Source organism: Didymella exigua (assembly GCF_010094145.1).
Source record: "Didymella exigua CBS 183.55 unplaced genomic scaffold M421scaffold_15, whole genome shotgun sequence".
In the NCBI taxonomy this organism is placed as follows: Eukaryota; Fungi; Ascomycota; class Dothideomycetes; order Pleosporales; family Didymellaceae; genus Didymella; species Didymella exigua.
Window position 1 is genome coordinate 414,765 of NW_022984789.1, and position 20,238 is coordinate 435,002.

Here is a 20,238-nt window from a genome sequence, read left to right on the forward strand (position 1 = left end):
CATCACCATCACCATCACCATCACCATCACCATCACCATCACCATCACCATCACCATCACCATCACCATCACCATCACCATCACCATCACCATCATCACCATCACCATCATCATCATCATCATCGTCGCCATCGTCATCATCATATCAGAACATGTCAGTGACAGCAGACAGCGTGCAAACCATTTACATGTACAAGAATATTACAGTGGGTCGTCCGTCGAGTGCCAGATGCTATGTGGGAGAGAGTTCACTCCAGGTCGCCGGCGGACCCGGACTCGGAGGGTGTCTTGCTGCCGCCGACGGGGATGGATGTGTCGACTGCGATCATCTCGGCGAGGATGTCGAGGACGGGCTGGCGGTCGGTTAGTGTCACTGCGGCTCGCGCTGGAGAGGCGTGCTTACCTTGGGCACCGTCTTGTCGTAGATGTTGATCAGCTCCCGCGGGTTGGGGTAGACCTTTAGCGCGCGGTAGAAGCACAGCGCGGCCTCGATGTTGTCTGCGCCTGGGGGAGGTGTCAGCTGTCATTCGGTCGAGTAGCGTGTGTGGGGGGCAGCGCACCCTTCTGCACCATGCCCTCGCCCTGGGCCACCTCCTGCATGAAGTAGGCCTCGATCTCCTCCGGGTCCTTGGGGAAGCCCTCCTCGTTCGCCTGTGCGACGGCGTCGCGGATCAGCTTCTTCTGCTCGGCGCCGTGGTGGGCGGCCTCCTCCTTTGCGGCGCGCTGGGTGCGCTTGCTCTCCTTCTTCAGGGCCTTGCGGAAGTCGGGGTCGTTCCGGCGCTTGCTGTCAAAGTAGACGGCGTATGCGAGCAGGCCGGTGACGACGGTGCCGACGCTGACGGCGACGACGGTCGATGTTTTTATCGACGACTGCTGCGACATGGCGGGTGTGTGCGGTAGAAGGGCCGGGGGAGGCGTGGCGGCGGGAGAGAATAGGTGGTGGCGGCGCGAGAGGACGGGGAGTGGCGGCGCGAGCGAGCGGGTGGTGGCGGCTCGAGAGCGAATGGGTGGTGGGAGCGGCGATGGCGGCGTGGGCGTGGAGGATGATTTTGTTGTCCGATGCGAAGAACGTCGGGGAGGTCCAATCTATACATGGTCCGAGCTTGGAGCTGCTCAGATGCCGATGTCATGCAGCTGTCCACACCTGTCGCGTCAACGGACAGGGACAGATGGACACTGACTAGCCACACCGCACCGCAGGCTCTCTCTCTGTCTCTCTCTCTGTCTCTCTCTGTCTCTCTCTGTCACACACACACACACACACACATATATATATATATATATATATACACCCACACACACACCCACCACAACCACACCCGCCGGCATGTCGGAGAAGCAAAAGGGCATCTCGCTGCGCAAGAAGCGCGGCGACAAGAGCAAGAAGAATGCTCCGACCATCAGCGCGCCGCGCCAGATCAGTGCGCCCATGCCCGCGGGCGCGGCAACCCTCCCGAGCTCAGGACGGCCCTCGCAGGACTCGGGCCGGTCGCGCACCAGAGGGCAGCGCGACGAGGGCAACGCGCAGTCGCAGTCGCAGCCGCAGCAGCGCCAGCGGGCGGACAAGACGGCCGACCTGGTCAAGCGACGGTACTCGCAGAAGATCCTGCAGCTGCCCAGCGACTTCCCCGGCAGCGGCGCGCCCATGCCGGACCTACCGCAGATGCCCAGCCAGTATAGAGACGGCAGAGACGGCAGAAGCGGCAGAAGCGGCAGAAGCGGCAGAGGCGGCGGCGGCGGCGACGACGGCAGCCAGACGCGCGACGGGCCGCCCGACCGCAGCGCCGACGGCCGCGCGCTCACGGTCGACATGCGGGCCCTGCGCGACCCCGGCCTGCAGCCCGAGCAGTACGTCGCGGCGATGCTGGCCGACGCGACCGAGGACGACGTGCGCCGCTACCAGGACGAGCTGCGCCGGGCCAGGCACCGCACCTCGATCGACCTGCAGAGCAACGTCTACCAGAATCGCACCCAGTTCATCAAGATCAGCAACGAGGCCGAGAAGCTCAAGGCCGAGATGCGCACCCTGCGCCAGCTCATGGCGGACCTGACGACCACGCTCGAGCAGACGGCCTCGGCCTCGGCCTCGGCCTCGGTCACGGCCAACGGAGACGCCGCCGCGGCCGCCCGCAGAGCCAATCGCAGCTCCATCGGCGACCTGAACCAGATCCGCGCGGGCCAGCTGCAGCAGCTCTACCGCGACGTCGAGGGCTCGCAGAAGTACCTGCCGCCCATCCCCGGCCGCTACATTGTGTGGAAGTCGCGCCGCTGGTTCGAGCTGGACTCGGCCACCCTCAAGGCCCGCCGCCGCGTCCGCCTGCTGCTGCTCAACGACCACCTGCTGCTCGCGGCGGAGAAAAAGGCCCGCAACGACGTGGCGGCGCAGCGCGACCGCAACCGCTCCGCGGTCGAGTACCTCGCGCAGCGCTGCTTCGCCCTGCAGGACGTGTCCGTCTCGCGCGCGCCCGAAGAGCGCGTCATCATCCGCGCCGGGCCCGAGTCCATCACCCTCGACACCAAGCAGGAAGACACGGCCGACAAGATCACCTTCCTGTCCACCTTCCGCAAGACCAAGGACGACCTGCGCAAGTCGCACGAGGCCGACGTCGAGGACAAGGACCGCGCCCAGGACAGCTACAACCACATGCTCTCCCGCGACCCGGCCCTGCGCAGCCAGACCGACCTGCTGGAGAGCTTGGGCGAGGGTGCGGCCCACAGCACCGTCAGCACCTTTGTCGACACGGACGGCCAGACGCGCAACGTGCGCTGGGTCGAGTCGCAGCTCGACGACCTGGATATTGAGATTGCCCTGCAGCGCTTCGAAGCCGCCGTCGCCAAGGTCGAGCGCCTCAAGACGCTGTCCCAGAACATGCGCGGCAACGAAATGGCAAAGACCATTGTCACCTTCAAGGTCAACGAGCGCGCCGCCCGCCTCGCAACCGTCCTCGTCCGCCAGCTCGGCGAGCCCAACTCGTGGAACGGCCCCATTGGCCAGCACGTCACGTGGGTCAACAGACTGGGCTTCGAGGACCGCGCCCGCGAAGCCTACCTCGACGCGCGCACCGGCCTCATTCGGGCACGCTCACGGTACGTGTATTTCCATCTGCCATTTATTCTTCGTCCAAGGACGTTGGGTGTACGTGTTGTGGCTCAAGGGAGCTGCGAGTACGCCCGTTGTACGATGTCATTCCGTCTGGAATTCGTTTTTCCGTCTAGAATTCGTTCTTCCGTCTGGAATTCGTTCTTCCGTCTGGAATTCATTCTTCCGTCTGGAACTCGTTCTTCTCAACAACCTCAGGGCTAACGTGCACAGACAATGCACCTTTGAAGGCTCCCATCCAACCTACATCTTCCAAATCTCCTACATCTACTTCCTGCTCATCAAAAACACCGTCTCCACCTTCCAGACCTGCTTCCCCCAGCCGCTCATGTCGGCCTGCGTGAAATGGGCCAAGGAGCACGTCGACCACTTCAACGTCATCCTGGCGCGGCAGCTGAGCAGCGTCGACAAGGGCGGCGACATCTGGACCCAGTGTCTGGACCTCGCGCAGGAGCATGCGGGCATGCTGCGCGACGTGGGCCTGGATTTCGCAGAGCTGGTGGGTGCGGCCGTGGGCGCGCCCGAGGGGGTGGAGCTGCGATCGAGCGAGCCCGTGGGATTGGGTGTGAGTTCGTAGGCAGCGCGGGATGCCGTGTTATGGCTATAGCATGAACTCGAATACCTTGCTGACCCTCGCCCTCCCGCCCTTGCCAAGCGGGATGACGTGTCGTGGCATGATGCCCTGTGTTGCGGCTATAGCTCGAACTCGAATACTCTGCTGTCCCCCGCCCTCCCGCCCTCACTAAGCGGGATCCCGGCGTACGTTCCGCCAGCACTGCCCTGTCGCGCCATCTTATTCTCCCGCGCCAAAACCCAGCGCAGTATCCCCGCCAGCACAGCGACCAGCAGCATGAAGCCAGCGCACATCGCCATGCCCTTGACGTACCACGGCCCCTCGCTGGCGGGGAAGATGCTCGTTCCCACGAGCGGTCCAAACTGGCCGATGACGTTCAACACAGCCATGCCCGCGCCCTTCTTACTGTCGCTGTCCTGGTTGTTGATCGTCCACGTGATGATTACAGTGATGCTGCTGAAGAATCCGGATATCGCCGGGTAGAGCGCGAGATACCGGATCAGCGTGTGTGAAGACTTGCCGTGTCCAAGCATGGCAATGGTACCGTATGCCAGAGCGGCCAGGAGGGAGTGTGCGATGACGAAGACCGAGCGTGCCTGCAAGCGGTCGGACAAGTAAGCGGTGGCTATGACTACGAAGAACGCGACGAGGTACGGCGGCGCCGTGAGGCCCTGTGCGGTGATGCTCTCGAAGCCCATGTCTCGGATGATTGTTGGGAGAAAGACGGGTATGCTGCCGAACGCGACGTTGCAGCTGAAGAACATGAATGCTGTGAGGTAGCTCTTCGGGTCCTTTAGTGTCTGGACGACTTCGCCAAAGTTGATACCGCCTGACTTCCTGCCCTGGTATTCCTCTTCCTCGTCCCTCTCTTTTTCTTGCCGCAGACGCAGAACGGCAACCTTCCTCTGCCGTGGCGTCAGCCACCGGATTGTGCCCGGCCCGTCAGGAATGAAGGACCACGCCCATACGGCCACCAACATGCTTGGAAACCCTTCAATCAGGAACAAGAGGCGCCAAGGGCTGAACGGGCTGTGACTGGCAAGCTTCGTGATGGCCCATGCTAGCACTCCGGCAAAGGCTGACGATAGAGGACTAGCCGAGATGAACAGCCCAGTCCTAAAGGCCAATTCACGGCGTCTGAAGAAGAAGGACAGGTAGAAGGGCACGCCTGGACTGAATGCGGCTTCTCCAATGCCGAGCAGGGCCCGAAGGATCAGGAGGATGCCGAAGGACGGTGCGACTGACTGGAGACATGCGATGATGCCCCAAGAGAAGATGCATATCGAGATATAGATGTGCGGCGGGACGACGCGGTACCTAAACAGTCAGCAATGCCTCGCAAGGAATTCCGAGCGCACTAACATCAATGTCATCCACTCGAAACCAATGTACGTGATGTAAAAGGCCCATATCAGCCACTCAAACTGATTGGAGCTGAGCTTGAGATCGTCTTCCATACCTGCGATTCTGGCATTGCCGATATCTACCAAAATAGTCAGTCTACCTACGCCTTGCACTTGCATCGTGCCCTTTTTGCTATAAACGTACAAACGAAGACGACTCACTCGTACGATCCAGAAAACTCAGGCAGTACAATAGCGCCATGAAGCCAACGAGCCTTCTGTCCAATTTTCGCAGCACCATCTTGTCTTCATCTGGCGTGTACAGTTCGTAGCTCTGTACCGAGTCGAACGACAGGCGGCGCGCGGTGTGATCGTCCTCGTCCTCGTCGCGTGGGGACGGAGGTACAGAATGGCTGATGGGCTGCAGCTCGTATGCGTTCGGCTCATTCAGCTTCGGCAGGTCTTCGCTAAATCGTGAAGAGCGCGACGGCGCGGGACGCGACGAGGACGTTGAACCCGTGGTACTGCCAGGGGCTCGGTCGTGCATTTGGCGAGTCGACGAGGGGGCCATTGTGGCTTTCACAGGGTCTACAGGTTATCATGCAGGAATTAATGACAGTGTGGTTATTTGAGCGATTTCATGGCTTGAGGACAACGCAAGAGCTTCACCTTTATGTGCGACCCATGTCGGTTGTGGAGTTCAGCTCCCTGCCGTCTTTCCGAATATGGCATGACGTTTCTGTTCACATCCGTGCGCGCCGCTACCCCAGTATTCAACGTCAAGGCGCGTTTAGGACAAGGGAATGATTAATTCGAGGATTTATCTCGTGCATTCGATGCCAGTCAATTTTCGGCGTAGCTTCTATCCTCACAGCTTCGAGACCCTCTCCTTTGCTGCTTCCCAGTCCTCTTCCTCGGCAGTATCAATACCCTGATCTGCCAGCTTCTGAATAGCGGTCTTAGGGTCCTCATCGCCGTCGATAACATCAAGCCAGCCCTTGAAGTCCGTCTCCAACGCCGCTACAATAGCATGTGCTGTAGTATCACGGCTGGTCTTGGCTCCTGCTCCAATCCTGCCTACTGTCACACCTCCAGCCTTCTCATCCGTCAAGCCACCCGGCCTCAAGCTAATGCCAGCGAATCGCTCTTTCTCAGGGACACCGTCTTTGGCCTCCTTCTCCAGGCGCTCGCGGGACAGTATGGTCAAGACCTCGTCCGCTGCGACCTTGGCCTTGTAGTATGTTGGCAAGATCTCCTCGTTCGTCTTCTTCGCCGTTTTTGCGTCCTCCTCACTCCACCAGCTTGGAGTTCCTCTTCTGCTGGAGAGGTATGAAACGGTAAGGAACTTCTTCACACTGGGTGTGTGGATGCTAGCCTTGGTGAACGCAATGGCAGCATCATGGTCGACAGCAATCGTGTTCGAAGCACCACCCTTGCCGCCGGCGCCAGCGCTCCAGACTACCCAGTCGGGCTTGACGCGGTCGATGATTGACTTTGCGTCTGCTTCGGTCTTGACATCTGCAACGCTGCTGATGAGCACGTCAAGCTTGCCTGGCTGGTTCTTGCCGAGAGCTTCGACTGTGGGCTTTTGGTCTGCTGTTCGAATGATGGATGTGACATTCCAGGATCGCGAAAGCAGGAGTGGCGTGAGCAGTTGTGAGACCTTGCCATGGCCGCCGATGAGGAGAACGTGGTGAGACATGATGTTGGATGCGAAGTGTCCGGGTATTTCAAGTTGACGTGGAATTCGATTTTTGAAACTTCGATCGAATGACTGAATGCTTTCTCAGTATAAATACCATTCGATTACATCGATGTTGAGCTGCTATTAGTACCTTCATGAGCGATCCGGAGCGATGACGTTGACCGTCAAACTGCCGGCTCGGCCCGACCGTACGGCTTCCATGATTCGTCAATGCTCAGCGGTATGATGGAGCTGCTTATAAACGCACCTATTGCGTGAGAATCATCGGATCTTTACTCATTTCACCATACCTGCTACGCCGAGAATATTCCACGTCTGGATCTTCGTTACTACTATCGAACGGACCTCTCAGGTGCGAGACTGCTTGGCATACGACTTCAGATTGGCAAGGCAGCTGCTGTGCATTGACGGGTTCTTACGCGTCACTAGGCAGCAGTGTACGTAAAGGCGTCGCCGTAGGATCATGCAAGCGTTGAAGACATTCCACAACCTCTATTCCACGATGGCAAACGAACGCCAGAGCACGCACTGGACATTTGCCGAGGGCCTCCTCGGTCTCCCAAAAGAGCTGCGTGAATTGGTCTACGCGGAGGTATTCAAGGACTTGGAGCCTGTGCCTTTGGAAAATGCAGACACCAGTTCAGCAGTACAAGCGTTACTTGCACTTGATGGGCATCCGCCGAACCGGACTTTCGAGGAGGAGGTCCTCAAAGCATGTTGTATCTACAGCTCATTCATTGTCCGGTTCCTGGACCACCAAGACTATTCGTGTAACGTCATGCGTGGAGATGTCAGATGCTCGTGCACTGTCTTGTGGCTTCCACAGCCACAGCACTGCCGACACATTCGCAACTTGATCATCCATACGCAAGAAGCAGGCCTAGACCTAGGGAGAAGTCAAGTCGATACCCTGGAGGACACCGAAGCTATGCACTCGGGAAGTCATTTCAGACGGTGCTGGGAGCAAGTCCTGGAGTTTCCTCGCCTCGAACAGTTAACAATTAAGTTGGAGAAATCCAACAACGACCAGTTATCTTGGGTCAGTTTCACTCCAACTCTGTCTGTATTGCGCGAGAGGTCACCCAAACTCCGAGTCTCACTCAGTGTGTCCTTTGATGGTCTACTCGAATCGTACTGGTCTGATCCAATATGGGAGAACGCCACCGAGCCTGGCAACGTCATTGAGTACCCGTACGATCCAATGGGTTTCGCCGACGTAACAGAGCTTATAGAGGCGCCTACTGGGGAGGACTTCGCGTATGTTGAGGAGCACTGTCCTCGGGAATTCAGAACACGCGGTCAAGATATACTGAGGGGCTTACTCGACGAGACTGCCTCGCAACGGAGAGCGCTAGCCATGCATTATGTTGTCAAAGAACCAGCCTTGCTGAGGGTGCGCATTAAGGAACACTACGAGGTCTATAAGAGCATGCAATTGGAAGAGATAAATCAGACGATAGTCGTATCGCAATCTTGATGCCTCCCTTCTCTATTACGATGGACGCCATTATGTCGCTCTTACTTTCACTCCTCGACTTGGCTTTCCTTCCAGTTGTAGTCGTTTGCATGTTTTCCAGAACCAGCATGCAGGCATCCCGCGCCTGTCACTCAGACTTTCTGCCTCGAATTGCAAGGAACCCCATCTCCAGATCATCGACCAAGCCAACGGAGCTCGCAACGTTAGCACACGAGCTTCGCCTGTCGGCAGCTGCCAGCTTAGATCATGGCGTCAAAGCGGCTGAGCGCCCACGAGGTAAGTGCAATCGCTATTGATCCTGCCGTTGCAAAGACCCAGGCGGATCCGCTCTCAAGAACAGATAACTCGACCAGATCTATCAAAGCAACAAGTGCGTCAAACTCGCAAGTGCTACGCTTTCAATCAGGCCCAAGGGAGCCGCCGAACCACAATCTCCACGTCACGATGTATGCTTGAACTTACCTATTGAGTAACAGCTCCACGCGTCCTACGATCATCTGGCAGCGTATAAGCTCGTGAAACCTCAGCAAATGAAAGAGAACTTTTCTCAACACGTGAAGAAAGTCACCCTTGCTGAAGAATTTATGTAGCCGATGAGAGAAATGGAGGAGCTCAGAAGCAAGCTCAAAGCGTTATTGGATAAATATAAAGCAGATTTGGTTGAACTCGAGGAGATGCTCGCAGACCTGAGTCAACAGAGCCTCATGACCTCTACGAACTCGCTGGTCCCGGTGGTAGAAGAAATGGAGAAAGCCGTGGAGCTGAGGTATTTGACTCTACAGTGCCAGTCTTATTATTGATACTTCGAATCATCACTATTTGCCATCATCAGTCAACCTGGTGGAGATGAAGGGTTGCGGCTGACATGTCAGGTAGAAACACTGCATACGCATGATGAACAGAGAGACCTCGAGAAGCGATGGCACGATCTATTGTTTACTCCGCATATCCACTGGCGTGTTCGATTTCAAGAGTCTAAAAGGACAGTTTCTTAAGACTACAAGAAAGATACAAATACCTGCCAGTTACGGCCAGTTGGGCATGCAAACCTCTCGCGCAAGGGCAGCGGCCTGCAAGTGCGTCGGCCCTTGTAGATGTGCGGCACAGCACACGGCACGACTGCGGTTGGAAGCATGACATTTCAAAGCGAACTGGACTGATTCCGATACATTCGACCTGCGTTCCCACCGAATCACCGACACGACGAGCGATTGTAAAGGAACATGGGTTTCGAAGCTCTCGGATCACACGTGGCGTTGCGGAAAGCTGAAGTTCGGGCTAGGTACACGGACCATCGGGGAGCGGCTCATCCACCACGAACCGCTGAAGAAGTAACAATTGTGTAAACTCCAAGATACAATTGTGTAAACTCGAAGATACGGAACGACAGACGAGTACCTATACGACTTGACGATGATTCAGAGGGATATTAGCCGACAACAAACACAACGGCAGCCGGCAAGCCACATGGTCTTCACCAATCACTCATTCCCATTCGACCCTTATCATGCGGGATGAGCACTAGACCGGATACAGACGGGCCCTTATCACGACCAAGGCTCTCTCTCACCACTCTCGAGAAGATCTGTTTCTGGCCAACGTCCGCTTGTAGGTCGGTCGACATGGCCTGATTCACACTTCTGACTGACGCGATTGGCTCCTCTGAATGCTCCTCCACTCCCCAGTCAGTTTGACGAGATTTAGATACGATCCTTCGGCGACGCGGGCTCGGCTTCGACATCCAACATGGGAGAGAAGGGCCTCTGCTTATCAGTGCCAAGGTCGTCGTTCTGCAAAGAGTTGGGGGCGCAGCTTGGTTGTAAGAGATGGGAGCACTAGCCGGGAATCGTGCCTCCCATGATATTGGTACGGGAAATTGACGGAAGAGGATGCGGTCCTGAGACGTTTATATGAGTCGAAAGGACCCCCTGTAAGCCATTTTCCTTCTCTATACATTCTGCGTGTCCCGGGGATACAGCACAGTCGACAAAATGGAAGCTCCAGTGGCCGTAAGTATACCCCAAATCTTTACATAGTGACCCAAGACAGCGAGCGGCGCTTCTTATAGTAAAGAGCTGATGAGCCAAACAGCGAGCGCCGTTTTATAGTAAAGAGCTTCACTGACAACCGTGTAGCCCGAGTACGACGAGACGAAGCCCAATGGCGGCAACCCCAGCCTCGAGAATGTCAACGCTCAGTATCAGGGACTCGAGTTCCACTATTTGTACTTGATCGTTATGACCTTCCTGGTCTGGCTCATCATCCCTGGCATCGCATTCTTGTATGCAGGTCTCGCACGTCGCAAGTCTGCGTTGTCTCTTCTGTTCCAGTCTCTGGCGGTGATGGGAGTGTAAGTGGGGGCCTATGATTAGTTGGGAACGAACTGACCGGGACAAGCGTCTGCTTCCAGTGGCTCTTCTGGGGCTACTCTCTGGCCTACTCGCGATCCGCTAGTCCTTTCATCGGCAACATGGAATACTTCGGTCTGAGGAACGTCATGTCCGCTCCATCGCCTGGCTCCTCCTTGCTTCCGGAGATTGTCTTCTGCTTCTATCAGATGCTGTTCTGCGCCTGCACCGTACAGCTCGTCATCGGCGGATCTTTCGAGCGCGGTCGCATCCTGCCATCCATGATCTTTGCTTTCTGCTGGGCGACTGTCGTGTATTGTCCGATTGCATGCTGGACCTGGAACGCAAACGGCTGGCTCTTCAACCTTCCCAGTCTCGACTTCGCTGTAAGTTCTACTGCCCGTTCGATATGTTTGAGGCGAACCGTTGTTGACACTCTCACAGGGTGGAGGTCCAGTCCACATCGCATCAGGCTGGTCTGCTCTTGCGTACGCCTTCGTCCTCGGAAAGCGCCTTCCCAAGGGCGATAAGATCCACAGCCGCGCCCACAACCCCACCCTCGTCTTTATTGGTACTGTCTTTATCTGGTTCGGCTGGTACGGTTTCAACGGTGGTTCTGCGCTCAACGGCACTATCCGTTCGATGCTTGCTGCCTTCAACACCAACACTGCTGCCTGCTTTGGCGTCCTCGGCTGGGTCGTCGTTGACTACATCCGCACCAGGGGCCGCTTCTCCGTTGTCGGAGCCTGCTCAGGCGCTATTGCCGGACTCGTCGGCATCACTCCTGCTGCGGGATACGTCTCGCCGTGGATTGCTGCGCTGATCGGATTCCTCACTGGTGTCGTGTGCTCTCTGTGCCACAACATCGATAGATGGATCAAGATCGACGAGGGCATGGATGTGTTCAAGCTACACGGCATCGGCGGCATGGTCGGGTCCTTCCTGACTGGTATCTTCGCGCAGTCGTGGGTGTACGACCTCGACGGCATGGGCCCTTACGATGCTCTCGGTGCCATTGACGGTAACGGCATCCAGGTCGGGTACCAGCTGGCCGAGATCTGCGCGGTTGCTTCGTACTCGTTCACGGTTTCTTGCATCCTGCTGTATGCGCTCAAGTTCATCCCGTTCCTGCACCTTCGTGTCAGCGAGGAGGCGGAGATGATGGGTCTTGACTTGGACCAGTTCTTCGAGGAGGAGATTGGCGACTGGAGCATGATGCACCAGAACGAGTACAACTCGAGCAATGCGACCAGCCACGTCAACCAAGCGCCTACAAAGTCCAGGGATGGCATCTAGTTGGAGGCAGGAGACGTTCCCGGCGGTGTCTTGGCATTTTTTGGGCCGATTCTGGTATACGATGGAGCGGACCGCAGGTCATTCGTTTGCTCCGTAACTGTACCTTGCAACTGTCCGCCTCTACAGGGCGACGCTCAGTCCGCAGTTCAAATTGATCTATATTCTATGTAACTATAATTCACCATGTTCAATTCTAACGTGCAGCCGCTGGCCTATATGGCTCACCGACAGCATGATGGCGGACTTGTTTGACGTCGTGACAGGTTCGCGCCGAGACATGTTCGCGCCAAGACATGTTCGCGCCGAGACGTGGTGGTGTCAGCAACAGACTCGGCCCGCCGCACGTCACTAGCGCAGTGCAGATGCACCCACGTGGGCAGGTCGAGCATGTGTTGATGGTCGGCGGCGCAACAGCTAGCGGGCAGCCAGCATCGCTGTTCTCCAGCTGGTTCGCTGGCAGCGGGCGCAGTTGATGAAGGAAGGCATGCATGAATGTGCGGTGGTGTTCTGAAACCAGCGGCCAATGGGAAGACGGCAGGGTGCACTATTTCCATCCCGACTCGCTGCGCATCCAGGCGGTGGCTGGGTCAGCCTCGTCTGGTGGGCTGTTTGGAACACTCTAACGGCGACAGGCGCTGCGTGTTGGGAGGCAATGCAATGCGTGCGCGAGGGGGGGGGGCCGGCGTGCAGCGGCCGTGTGCGATTCTCTGATATACTGCGTGGCTGCAGCGGCGAGTGTTGAGGAGTTCCTGCAGCGCCGCAAAGCAAAGATTCAATAGTCGTCGGCGAGCGTCTCGACTCAGCCTCGCACCATCCACTGCTAGCTGCGCCGCGGCCCGTGCGATCCTTGCAAGGAGATGAGATGCCGGGCCTTGGAAATCATAGACGCTCCCACGCGGTGTCTGTTGCCTCTGCGTCCGTTGTCATTGCCCCTCCGCCCGTCTCGCTGTGGGCGCGCCGCATCCATAACGAGCAGTACCCGGCCCTCGACACGCTGCGCCTGGCGAGCAGCCACGCCGGCGACCGCCACCCGCACCGCGTCGACCACCCGCACTACGACAACCACCACGGCCACCACGGCCACTACGGCCACGACGACCACCCGCACCACCGCGACCACGACGACGAGCAGCACGGCCATCTGCGTGCTGACAGCTCGGTGCTGGGACTCGAACGGCCCCGGATCATGAGTAGAGCCCATGTCGCTACGCCCACAACGCCCGCCTTCTCTCACCCGCCGCAGCCCTCGCCCGCGCCCTCGCCGTCGCCCACCTCGCTCTACTCGACCAGCGATCGCCTGCTCTCGCCGCCCGCCACGCCCTACGCTGTCTCCATCTCTGGCCCCATCAGCGTCCCCTTCTACCCGCGGCTCGAGGACTACGGCGGCTACCCGCTCGCCCGCCTGCCCCAGCGGCTGAGCGCCCGCATGCCGCTCGAGATCCTGCCGCGCGCGCCGTGGCTCAGTCGCATGCGCTCGTGTCTGCGCCTGCTAATCATTGTGCTGTCGGGCGCCGTCGTCGTGACGCTGATGCACACGCTGGAAATCTACAGGGGCAACCGCTACCTCGAGCTGCGCAAGGGCGAGATCCCCATGGTGTGGCCTGCCCACACCAACCTGGCGCCCACGGTCATCTTGCTTGGCGTCGCCACCGCCAACTTCCTGGCCTCGGTCGCCATCCTGAGCCTCAGCTTCAAGCGGTCGTTCCGCCGCCCCATCCGCTCGCGCGACCTGTACCGCATCGTCGCCGGCAGCTTTGGCGTCGTCTTGTGGGTTGCCGCCCTGGTCGTCTTCCATCTGCTCGACCGGGCCAGCAAGGCCAGCCTGGGGCGCTACTCGTGCCAGCACGCGTCTCGCATCACAAACGGCCGCTTCCAGTACCGCGCCGTGTGCGAGGAGCAGGTGCGTCTCCCACACGCCCCCACTCGATTGCCATTGTCTGTGCTGACTCCCTCCAGAACGTCGCATTCTACACCGCCATTGGCGCCGCCTCCGCCGAGCTGCTCACCCTCATCACTCTCGCCGCCTCCGCCATTCGATCGATGCGCGAAGAGCCCCCGCTGCCGACCATCCAGATCCACGAGAAGAAGAACTCGAACCACCTGAGCACCGCCTGGCGGCCGGCGCGCCCTAAGACGTGGATACAATAGCATCAATGCCACGTCCGATTTCCTGTACATACCGTCACCCCCTCGCATGATACCCCGCGTCTCTCGTCTCTTCCTTTTCTTTCGTCGTGTTCCGTTTTTCTTCCGTTTTTCGTCCCTTTTTCGTCTCTTTTTCGTCCCTTTTTCTTTCCGTTTCCTTTGTTTCACGACGATATTTGAGCAGCTTCGGCGCACCACACGGCATTGCATCTCCCGGCGTTATGGGATCGGCGTCCACCCCCCGCTAAAAAGCATCGCGCAAGACTTACACAAGCCTGCCATCTTGGCCATTTGGCCAAATCCTGCAGATATAACCTTTGTAATCAACCAAGATAGCTTCAATTCACGCCCTAGACTATTTCTACTCTTCTCCCGCCCGCTGCTCGAAGAAGCCCCTCAGCCCCTCGTCGGCCTCCACCAGTGCTGCTCTCTCCCTCTCCCACGCCGCCTTGACCTCGCTCTGGCTCAGCACCACATCCAGCAATTCTGCCGTGTCCTTCAGCTCTGCGCCGAATTCGCTCAGCTTGTCATCTCCAATTCTACCGCCCTCCTCCTCACATCGTCCCTTGAGCACGCACAGCCCCAGCGTAACAGCGCCGCGGTGCGCAGGAATCCTAGGCCAGCAGTTCTGCATCAGCGCCTGCATTACCCGCACGGCCGCGACCGCAAGCTCCCTGTGCGCCAGCACGAACGGGTCCTGCATGACGCCCGTCACCAACGGGATGAGGCCGGGCAGGTGCTTGGCCGTCTCGATGCCCAGGCGACCCGCGAGCCGCGCCGTCTCGTCGAACACGTGCGTCGCGAGCCGCGGATATGTCGAGGGAGTGGGGAAGTGCGAGAGAGGGACTAGGACGCCCTCGCGCATCGTCCTGTCGAGGAGTCTGACGCTGGCGGCGTGCGAGGCGCAGAGGGCCGCGAGAGAGCGCAGAGGCTCGTACACGGCTTTGAAAAGTGTGAGCGAGTCGGATTCAGGGGTGAGGGTGGGGATGTGTGTGAGCAGGGGAAACAAGGTGGAGGTGAAGAGGTCGTGGTAGCCCGTGCGGGCGAGAAAGGTCGCGGATTTATCTTTGTCGAGCTGCAGGGTTGAGAACAGGCTGGCGAGATGTTGGCATCCTTTGGCCTTTGATTCTTCCGCCGCGTCATCGAGCATCTTGAGAATGGGCGGGACGAGGAGGTGCCAGCTCTGCTCTATTGCTTTCCTATCGAGCGCCCTGATGGACCAGCCTAGCAGGCCCTGGACGAAGGCATTGTGGGGATCCTTCCACGGAGCAGGCTCCTTCGAAGCTTCGAGTGTATTCGTCGACTTAGTCTGTGGGAAGAAAGGTGGGATGGTAAGCTTGAGGAAGTGTGAGGCGAGGCGTTGGGGTAGCTCACTGTCACTCTCTCTGGCCTTCTTGACGGCCACGATGGCTTCTGTGGGGTCGGTCGCAGAAGGGTTGCGGAGTTGCCACGCCATGACTACGTCGAGAGCGTCCTTCATCCAAGGGCCTGGCTTGATGGAGAGGGCTTTTGCGAGGTCGGTGCCCTTGAGGAGGGGTTTGAAGGTGTCAGCGTCGAGAATCTCGAGCTTGGCGAGGTGAGAGAGGAACGAGGAGTAAGAGTGGAGCAGTTCTGTCGACTATTAGTAATGTCGCCGTTGTACAGCATGAAGTCATATACTCACGCTCTTGCGAGGTGTTGCCAAGCACAACCTCGTAGGTCAAGTTGAACAGGACCTGCGTTCTCCATGTCGAACCCCACCGGCGAATGGCCATGCCGAGTGTGTCTCGAGCAGTCGCATCACTTGTAGGGTTGATAGTGTCCGGTCGCTGGAGGCCTCTTGCACATTGTGCTACTAGACTGCGGATCTCCTCGCTGTTGCTCAGCGAAGCGGCAACGACATCGCAGACTTTATTGGGAGCTTTCCAGCCTTCACGAGCAACAAGATAGGCCGAGAAGTAAGGCCGTTGCAGAGGCTTCTGGTGCGGGACAGTAGGTGCGTCAGCCCACGGCATCATGGTTGCACAGATCCAGCCGAGATACTGCTCATCCGCACTGCGAAGAAGGTGATCCGCAATGACCGAGTATTTCGCGCTACCCTGGATGACCGAGTCGACGAATTCGAAAGCTGGCTGGAACAGACTTGTATCGGGGTCGGCTGGAAGTGCTCTTGTGGGATCCGTGAAGACGGTCCTGTAGAGGCCGAACCGGTTGATAAGCTCAAGCGCCATACGTGGTCGGGGGCCCTTGAGCATCTTCTCCAATTCAATGCCGACGCGTTCTCGACTGATCTTGATTTTGAGCACGTCTTGGATCTCCGGATCTGCCATGGCCTTCTCCGTCTCTGGCTCGATTGTGTAGTCCAGCCGGCTGGCAAAGCGGATCAAGCGCAGTACCCGGAGTGGATCGTCCTTGAATGTCTGAACGGGCTCTAGCGGAGTTCTGATGATCTTTGCAGCCATGTCGTCAAAGCCTTGTCCTGTGAAGTCCTCTACCTGACAGGTGTGCAAGTTGAAGAACATGGCGTTGACTGTAGCATCTCGACGTACGGCATCCTCTTCAGCAGTGCCGAACTCCATCTGCGGGTTGCGAGAGATCTCATTGTAGGTCTCTTTCCGGAGGTTGACGAGGTCCAAGTCGATGCCCATAATGTTGGTTGTTGCTGTCTCCAGGTTCTTGGACTTCTCGGGGTTGGCCTCGATCTTGTGAAGGCCGGGCGCCACTCTCTTCGCCTTGTCTTTGCTGCTCAGCTTGTCTGTCTTTTCGCTCTTCTCGAGCAAGCCGTGCTTCTCAGCATTCCCGGGAATCTCCAGGTACTCTTGCAGCTTGAGGCCAAAGTGTTCGCCGGTCATCTTGTTGATAGCTACATCGATATCGTGACTTCCCACTCGCAGGAGCTTGTCGCGCACCCAACCTCCCGTCCAGCGTAATACAATCTTCTCATCTGCAAGCTGCTTTGGCACCTCCACTGCTGTTGTTTTTGAAGCAGGCTGCTCGTCAATGTAGGAAGCTACATCCAACAACAGTTTCCGGAGCTTGGTCTCGACCTCGGTCAATTCGAGTTGGACTCCAGGTCTGGGTGACGTTTCTGGTGCCATTGTGCCGTAAGGGTGTATCAGTCTCGGTGAGCTTGGTGACGATCTTGCTATCTTTCGTCTTTTTGCGCTCCGCTCTTGCAGGTGGGGCGGCGATGCGGTAGTTGACATGCGCTGCAGGCCAGTGGTGACTGACGAGATCCGTTGAGTCACGGTGGTAAGTCGAGTGGTCGGTGAAGCAAAGTCACGTAAAGAAAATGTCCGTGGTGAACACAAACGGCAGGCTCGACTCAAAGACATGCATGTGGGTCCAACGCTATCTCTTGCAAATGCTTACTGCTCTCCGAGCATCGCTAGGCTTTTGAAATGCAATTAGGGAGCGACAGTAAAGGCAAAGCGCAGGAACCGGAGGGGTATTCTGGGGTGGTGGTGGGTTGGTGGAGATGCCGCAGTTTGTCCAGTCAGAAAGCTGAGTGGCCGCAACCACATCGTCACCTCACAGCACACGCCAGCGCCAACAAGCACCCTACAACGCCATCACGCCGCCTACGATCGCCCTAGACGTCTATACAGCGCCCGAATACATGCCGACAACCCCAGACCTCCCGCGCGCATTCAAAACCCCACGGGCGCCCCGCCCTAATCTCCCATGACGCCGCCGCAAGATGCCACGCCCAAGCCCCCGAATTTCCCGCAGAATGTAGAAGCCTCCGCCATACTCCCCAAGCACCGCGCGTCGCCTGCGTCTTCGCTGTCGGAGCTGCCCTATCGCCGGTCGAATCCGAGCCTCTCCAAACTGTTCGAATCGACTACCAGCATCTCGACCTCGCGCCCCAGCTCGGGCACAGCGACGCCGACTACCTCCACTGTTCCTGGCTCAGTCTTCTCGCCCGGGTCGCGGTCCAGTGGCTCGAGAACACCTACCGGTCTACCGCCAGGCGTGTCCGACGAGTACCGGACCCTTATACAGCGCGCATTTGTGCCACATATTGCCGTGTTGGCAGATGCAGAGACTGAGGCGCTGGTCAGGGGCAAGGGGATAGACGGAGGTTTCTTGGAGTTGCTGAGGCCCTTTGGCGAGCAGGTGCCTGGCAAGGTCACCATAAGAGATGGCATTGGCGTAAGCAAGAGCCATGAAGACTTTGGCGTGCGCTTCGTCGGTGTAGAGGATGCGTATCCAGACCTACGGGGCGGCCAGAGATCATCCACCGAGTCCACACGGCGGCCACGGCGGACAGGCGGAGACGTGCTGCAGATAGAGGAAGTGGTCGACCGACACCTGCAGTACTCTGAGTTCAACCACCAGGATCCGAATGCAGACTACATGAACAAGGGACAGCCAGCAGCGCTTGTTGAGGGTGCTGGGTCGCCCTTCTACACCCTATACCTACGGCGACTGCTATCAGGACTGCCAATCGTACCTCACGAAACATTTGCGCATCCCGTGGCTGGCATAATAGCCATCAGCTCGTCCAATCCACACCCGATTGAAGAGCTTCGGAGACTGTACAACAGGCAGCATGATGGAGACCTGCGCTTTCCACAATGGGTGGAGAATGATTTCCTGAGGTACTACGTCTTGGTGCATGATGAAGAGAACGGGGACATCGCCAAGTCGAATCAGACGTTCGACTCGATGAAGAGACACTTCGGTCTACATTGCCATCTGCTTCGCTTAAAGAGTCAAGAATGCATACCGTCAGACGACGACAGTGTGCGGTTGCCAACGTGCGAATGGATGTCTGCTGGTGAAGAGCTAGCAGAGATCCAAAAGCGAGGTATGTCTTTCATCCTCCTGGTTCTGAACTACACTGATCAGCCATGCAGAGACTACAGACGACATCACCGACCCAACACCATACTTCCATGACTCCGACATTAGCAGCTTGCGGACGTTCATGCGAGAACTCGTCACGCAGTCCATAATACCCAACATGGAGCGCAGCGTCGCGACCTGGAACGAGCAGATTCTTTCACGCCGCCGCGGTCTCTCAGGCCGCTTCATGTCGCTCTCGAAGCGCTGGACACCCTTCGGCAGCTCCCGCAGCAGCGCCTCCGCCTTACCCTCCTCAAATTCCAACTATGACAGCCTGCAAGGCTTCTACCGCCCGGACGCACCCGAAGCCATCATGCGCCGCCTGGCAGACTACTGCTTCGTGCTGCGGGACTGGAAGCTCGCACTCTCCACCTACGACATTCTCCGTACCGACTTCCAAAACGACAAAGCCTGGCGCCACTACGCCGGCGCAAGCGAAATGGCCGCGCTCTCCGCACTGATGGCGCCGACGCCGCTGAGCTCCAAAAACAGATCCGAAAATATAGATGCCTGGATCGAAGCCGCCTCCTACTCGTACACGGACCGCCAGCGCAGCGCAGCGCCCTACTACGCCCTGCGCACCCTCGCGCTCGCGACAGAACTCCTGCGCCTCCGCGGGGCCAGCGCTGCCGACGACGCCGCACGCTGGGGGACACGGGTCCTCGAGGCCGGGCTGGTGGGCAGCGTCGGACACGCGCTAGTCACCGAGCGCGTGTCTGCTTGCTACAGCATCCGCACCGGTATCGGGACGTACCGGCTCGGTAACCGGCGCAGGAAAGCAGCGCTGTGGGCGGTGCTGGCGGCAGAGGCGTGGTGGCGGTTGCAGCGCAGTCAGCAGGCGGAGAAGTGTCTTGATACTGCGCTACGGCTTTATCAGACGCGCTCCGAGACGCGAGACGGCGGCACGGTGAAGTTGCCGTTTGAGGAGATGCAAGGCTTTGTCGATGAGCTGAGGCAGCAGATTCTAGGACTGCGGCTCACTAATCAGGGATACGTTGAAGGGCGAGAGGGGGATGAGGGGGATGAGAAGGAAGCGGGTGAGGTGGAGGTGGTGGCGGAGGCGCTGGATAAGAGTCCGAGGGCGCATAGGAAGAGCCTGCTCAACCCTGTGCAGGGAGGTGATGTTGGGCCATTGAGTCCGGCGCTGGAGAGGGGCGAGAAGACTGATCCTCTTGCTGAGGGGTTCGAGTGATGAGCGGATGGGGTAACGATGTCAAGTCTTGAATTCTACTTACGCATGGCATGGCGTTGTGTTAGAGCATAGGTTACATAATGCAGTTGTCATGACGCTACGCTTGAGCGGACTGGTCACGAGGGGCGAGGATGAGCGGCATTCGACAGATGTACTGCATGGTACTGAAGCAAAGGAAATGAGGTATCAAACAGCACTGCCCAAACGCCATCATAACACATCTACGGC

General features: G+C 58.1%; 10 protein-coding genes across 10 annotated transcripts; 5 read left to right on the top strand and 5 right to left on the bottom strand.

Annotated features, from left to right (window-relative positions):
• Position 1: 1 nt before the first annotated feature.
• On the bottom strand, positions 2-1,229 carry M421DRAFT_421190 (protein import receptor MAS20). Its single transcript, XM_033592744.1, has 3 exons — positions 561-1,229; positions 404-504; positions 2-353 (listed from the first exon to the last, which is right to left on the bottom strand). The coding sequence occupies exons 1-3, from the start codon at positions 880-882 to the stop codon at positions 249-251; spliced, it is 528 nt and encodes a 175-aa protein (XP_033448239.1). The 5' UTR covers positions 883-1,229; the 3' UTR covers positions 2-248.
• A 98-nt stretch (positions 1,230-1,327) lies between these two features.
• M421DRAFT_101366 (uncharacterized protein) lies at positions 1,328-3,677 on the top strand (the record flags this gene model as incomplete). Its single annotated transcript, XM_033586633.1, has 2 exons — positions 1,328-3,087; positions 3,314-3,677. 2 exons carry the CDS (start codon positions 1,328-1,330, stop codon positions 3,675-3,677), a joined length of 2,124 nt encoding a protein of 707 aa, XP_033448240.1.
• Positions 3,678-3,793: 116 nt separating this feature from the next.
• Positions 3,794-5,564, bottom strand: M421DRAFT_64200 (MFS general substrate transporter; the record flags this gene model as incomplete). Its single annotated transcript, XM_033596133.1, has 3 exons — positions 3,794-4,991; positions 5,037-5,157; positions 5,240-5,564. 3 exons carry the CDS (start codon positions 5,562-5,564, stop codon positions 3,794-3,796), a joined length of 1,644 nt encoding a protein of 547 aa, XP_033448241.1.
• Positions 5,565-5,736: 172 nt separating this feature from the next.
• On the bottom strand, positions 5,737-6,952 carry M421DRAFT_165581 (uncharacterized protein). Its single transcript, XM_033587722.1, has one exon. The coding sequence runs from the start codon at positions 6,717-6,719 to the stop codon at positions 5,886-5,888; it is 834 nt and encodes a 277-aa protein (XP_033448242.1). The 5' UTR covers positions 6,720-6,952; the 3' UTR covers positions 5,737-5,885.
• Positions 6,953-8,231, top strand: M421DRAFT_165580 (uncharacterized protein). Its single transcript, XM_033587721.1, has one exon. It carries the CDS (start codon positions 7,186-7,188, stop codon positions 8,197-8,199), a length of 1,014 nt encoding a protein of 337 aa, XP_033448243.1. The 5' UTR covers positions 6,953-7,185; the 3' UTR covers positions 8,200-8,231.
• A 1,503-nt stretch (positions 8,232-9,734) lies between these two features.
• On the top strand, positions 9,735-12,182 carry M421DRAFT_421195 (ammonium transporter). Its single transcript, XM_033592745.1, has 4 exons — positions 9,735-10,208; positions 10,335-10,549; positions 10,597-10,933; positions 10,992-12,182. Exons 1-4 carry the CDS (start codon positions 10,191-10,193, stop codon positions 11,841-11,843), a joined length of 1,422 nt encoding a protein of 473 aa, XP_033448244.1. The 5' UTR covers positions 9,735-10,190; the 3' UTR covers positions 11,844-12,182.
• Positions 12,183-13,029: 847 nt separating this feature from the next.
• M421DRAFT_64222 (uncharacterized protein) lies at positions 13,030-13,991 on the top strand (the record flags this gene model as incomplete). Its single annotated transcript, XM_033596134.1, has 2 exons — positions 13,030-13,743; positions 13,800-13,991. 2 exons carry the CDS (start codon positions 13,030-13,032, stop codon positions 13,989-13,991), a joined length of 906 nt encoding a protein of 301 aa, XP_033448245.1.
• Positions 13,992-14,148: 157 nt separating this feature from the next.
• Positions 14,149-15,369, bottom strand: M421DRAFT_165574 (uncharacterized protein). Its single transcript, XM_033587720.1, has 2 exons — positions 15,363-15,369; positions 14,149-15,297 (listed from the first exon to the last, which is right to left on the bottom strand). The coding sequence occupies exon 2, from the start codon at positions 15,136-15,138 to the stop codon at positions 14,350-14,352; it is 789 nt and encodes a 262-aa protein (XP_033448246.1). The 5' UTR covers positions 15,139-15,297; positions 15,363-15,369; the 3' UTR covers positions 14,149-14,349.
• M421DRAFT_421199 (poly A polymerase C-terminal region-like protein) lies at positions 15,237-17,442 on the bottom strand. Its single transcript, XM_033592746.1, has 3 exons — positions 15,652-17,442; positions 15,363-15,599; positions 15,237-15,297 (listed from the first exon to the last, which is right to left on the bottom strand). The coding sequence occupies exons 1-3, from the start codon at positions 17,063-17,065 to the stop codon at positions 15,293-15,295; spliced, it is 1,656 nt and encodes a 551-aa protein (XP_033448247.1). The 5' UTR covers positions 17,066-17,442; the 3' UTR covers positions 15,237-15,292.
• Positions 17,443-17,486: 44 nt separating this feature from the next.
• M421DRAFT_421200 (uncharacterized protein) lies at positions 17,487-20,196 on the top strand. The gene is made up of 2 exons (XM_033592747.1): positions 17,487-18,780; positions 18,830-20,196. The coding sequence occupies exons 1-2, from the start codon at positions 17,652-17,654 to the stop codon at positions 20,008-20,010; spliced, it is 2,310 nt and encodes a 769-aa protein (XP_033448248.1). The 5' UTR covers positions 17,487-17,651; the 3' UTR covers positions 20,011-20,196.
• Positions 20,197-20,238: the final 42 nt, after the last annotated feature.

Bases quoted from the DNA above. Each gene is read 5' to 3' on its own strand.
- M421DRAFT_421190 (XM_033592744.1), bottom strand. From the start codon at position 882: ATGTCGCAGCAGTCGTCGATAAAAACATCGACCGTCGTCGCCGTCAGC. The intron at 505-560 runs GTGCGCTGCCCC...CACCTCCCCCAG, and splicing joins CGAGGGCATGGTGCAGAAGG to GCGCAGACAACATCGAGGCC. The intron at 354-403 runs GTAAGCACGCCT...ACCGACCGCCAG, and splicing joins ACGACAAGACGGTGCCCAAG to CCCGTCCTCGACATCCTCGC.
- M421DRAFT_165581 (XM_033587722.1), bottom strand. From the start codon at position 6,719: ATGTCTCACCACGTTCTCCTCATCGGCGGCCATGGCAAGGTCTCACAA.
- M421DRAFT_165580 (XM_033587721.1), top strand. From the start codon at position 7,186: ATGCAAGCGTTGAAGACATTCCACAACCTCTATTCCACGATGGCAAAC.
- M421DRAFT_421195 (XM_033592745.1), top strand. The intron at 10,550-10,596 runs GTAAGTGGGGGC...GACCGGGACAAG, and splicing joins TCTCTGGCGGTGATGGGAGT to CGTCTGCTTCCAGTGGCTCT. The intron at 10,934-10,991 runs GTAAGTTCTACT...ACACTCTCACAG, and splicing joins TTCCCAGTCTCGACTTCGCT to GGTGGAGGTCCAGTCCACAT.
- M421DRAFT_165574 (XM_033587720.1), bottom strand. From the start codon at position 15,138: ATGCTCGATGACGCGGCGGAAGAATCAAAGGCCAAAGGATGCCAACAT.
- M421DRAFT_421199 (XM_033592746.1), bottom strand. From the start codon at position 17,065: ATGGCACCAGAAACGTCACCCAGACCTGGAGTCCAACTCGAATTGACC. The intron at 15,600-15,651 runs GTGAGTATATGA...AATAGTCGACAG, and splicing joins TGGCAACACCTCGCAAGAGC to AACTGCTCCACTCTTACTCC.
- M421DRAFT_421200 (XM_033592747.1), top strand. From the start codon at position 17,652: ATGACGCCGCCGCAAGATGCCACGCCCAAGCCCCCGAATTTCCCGCAG. The intron at 18,781-18,829 runs GTATGTCTTTCA...TCAGCCATGCAG, and splicing joins AGCAGAGATCCAAAAGCGAG to AGACTACAGACGACATCACC.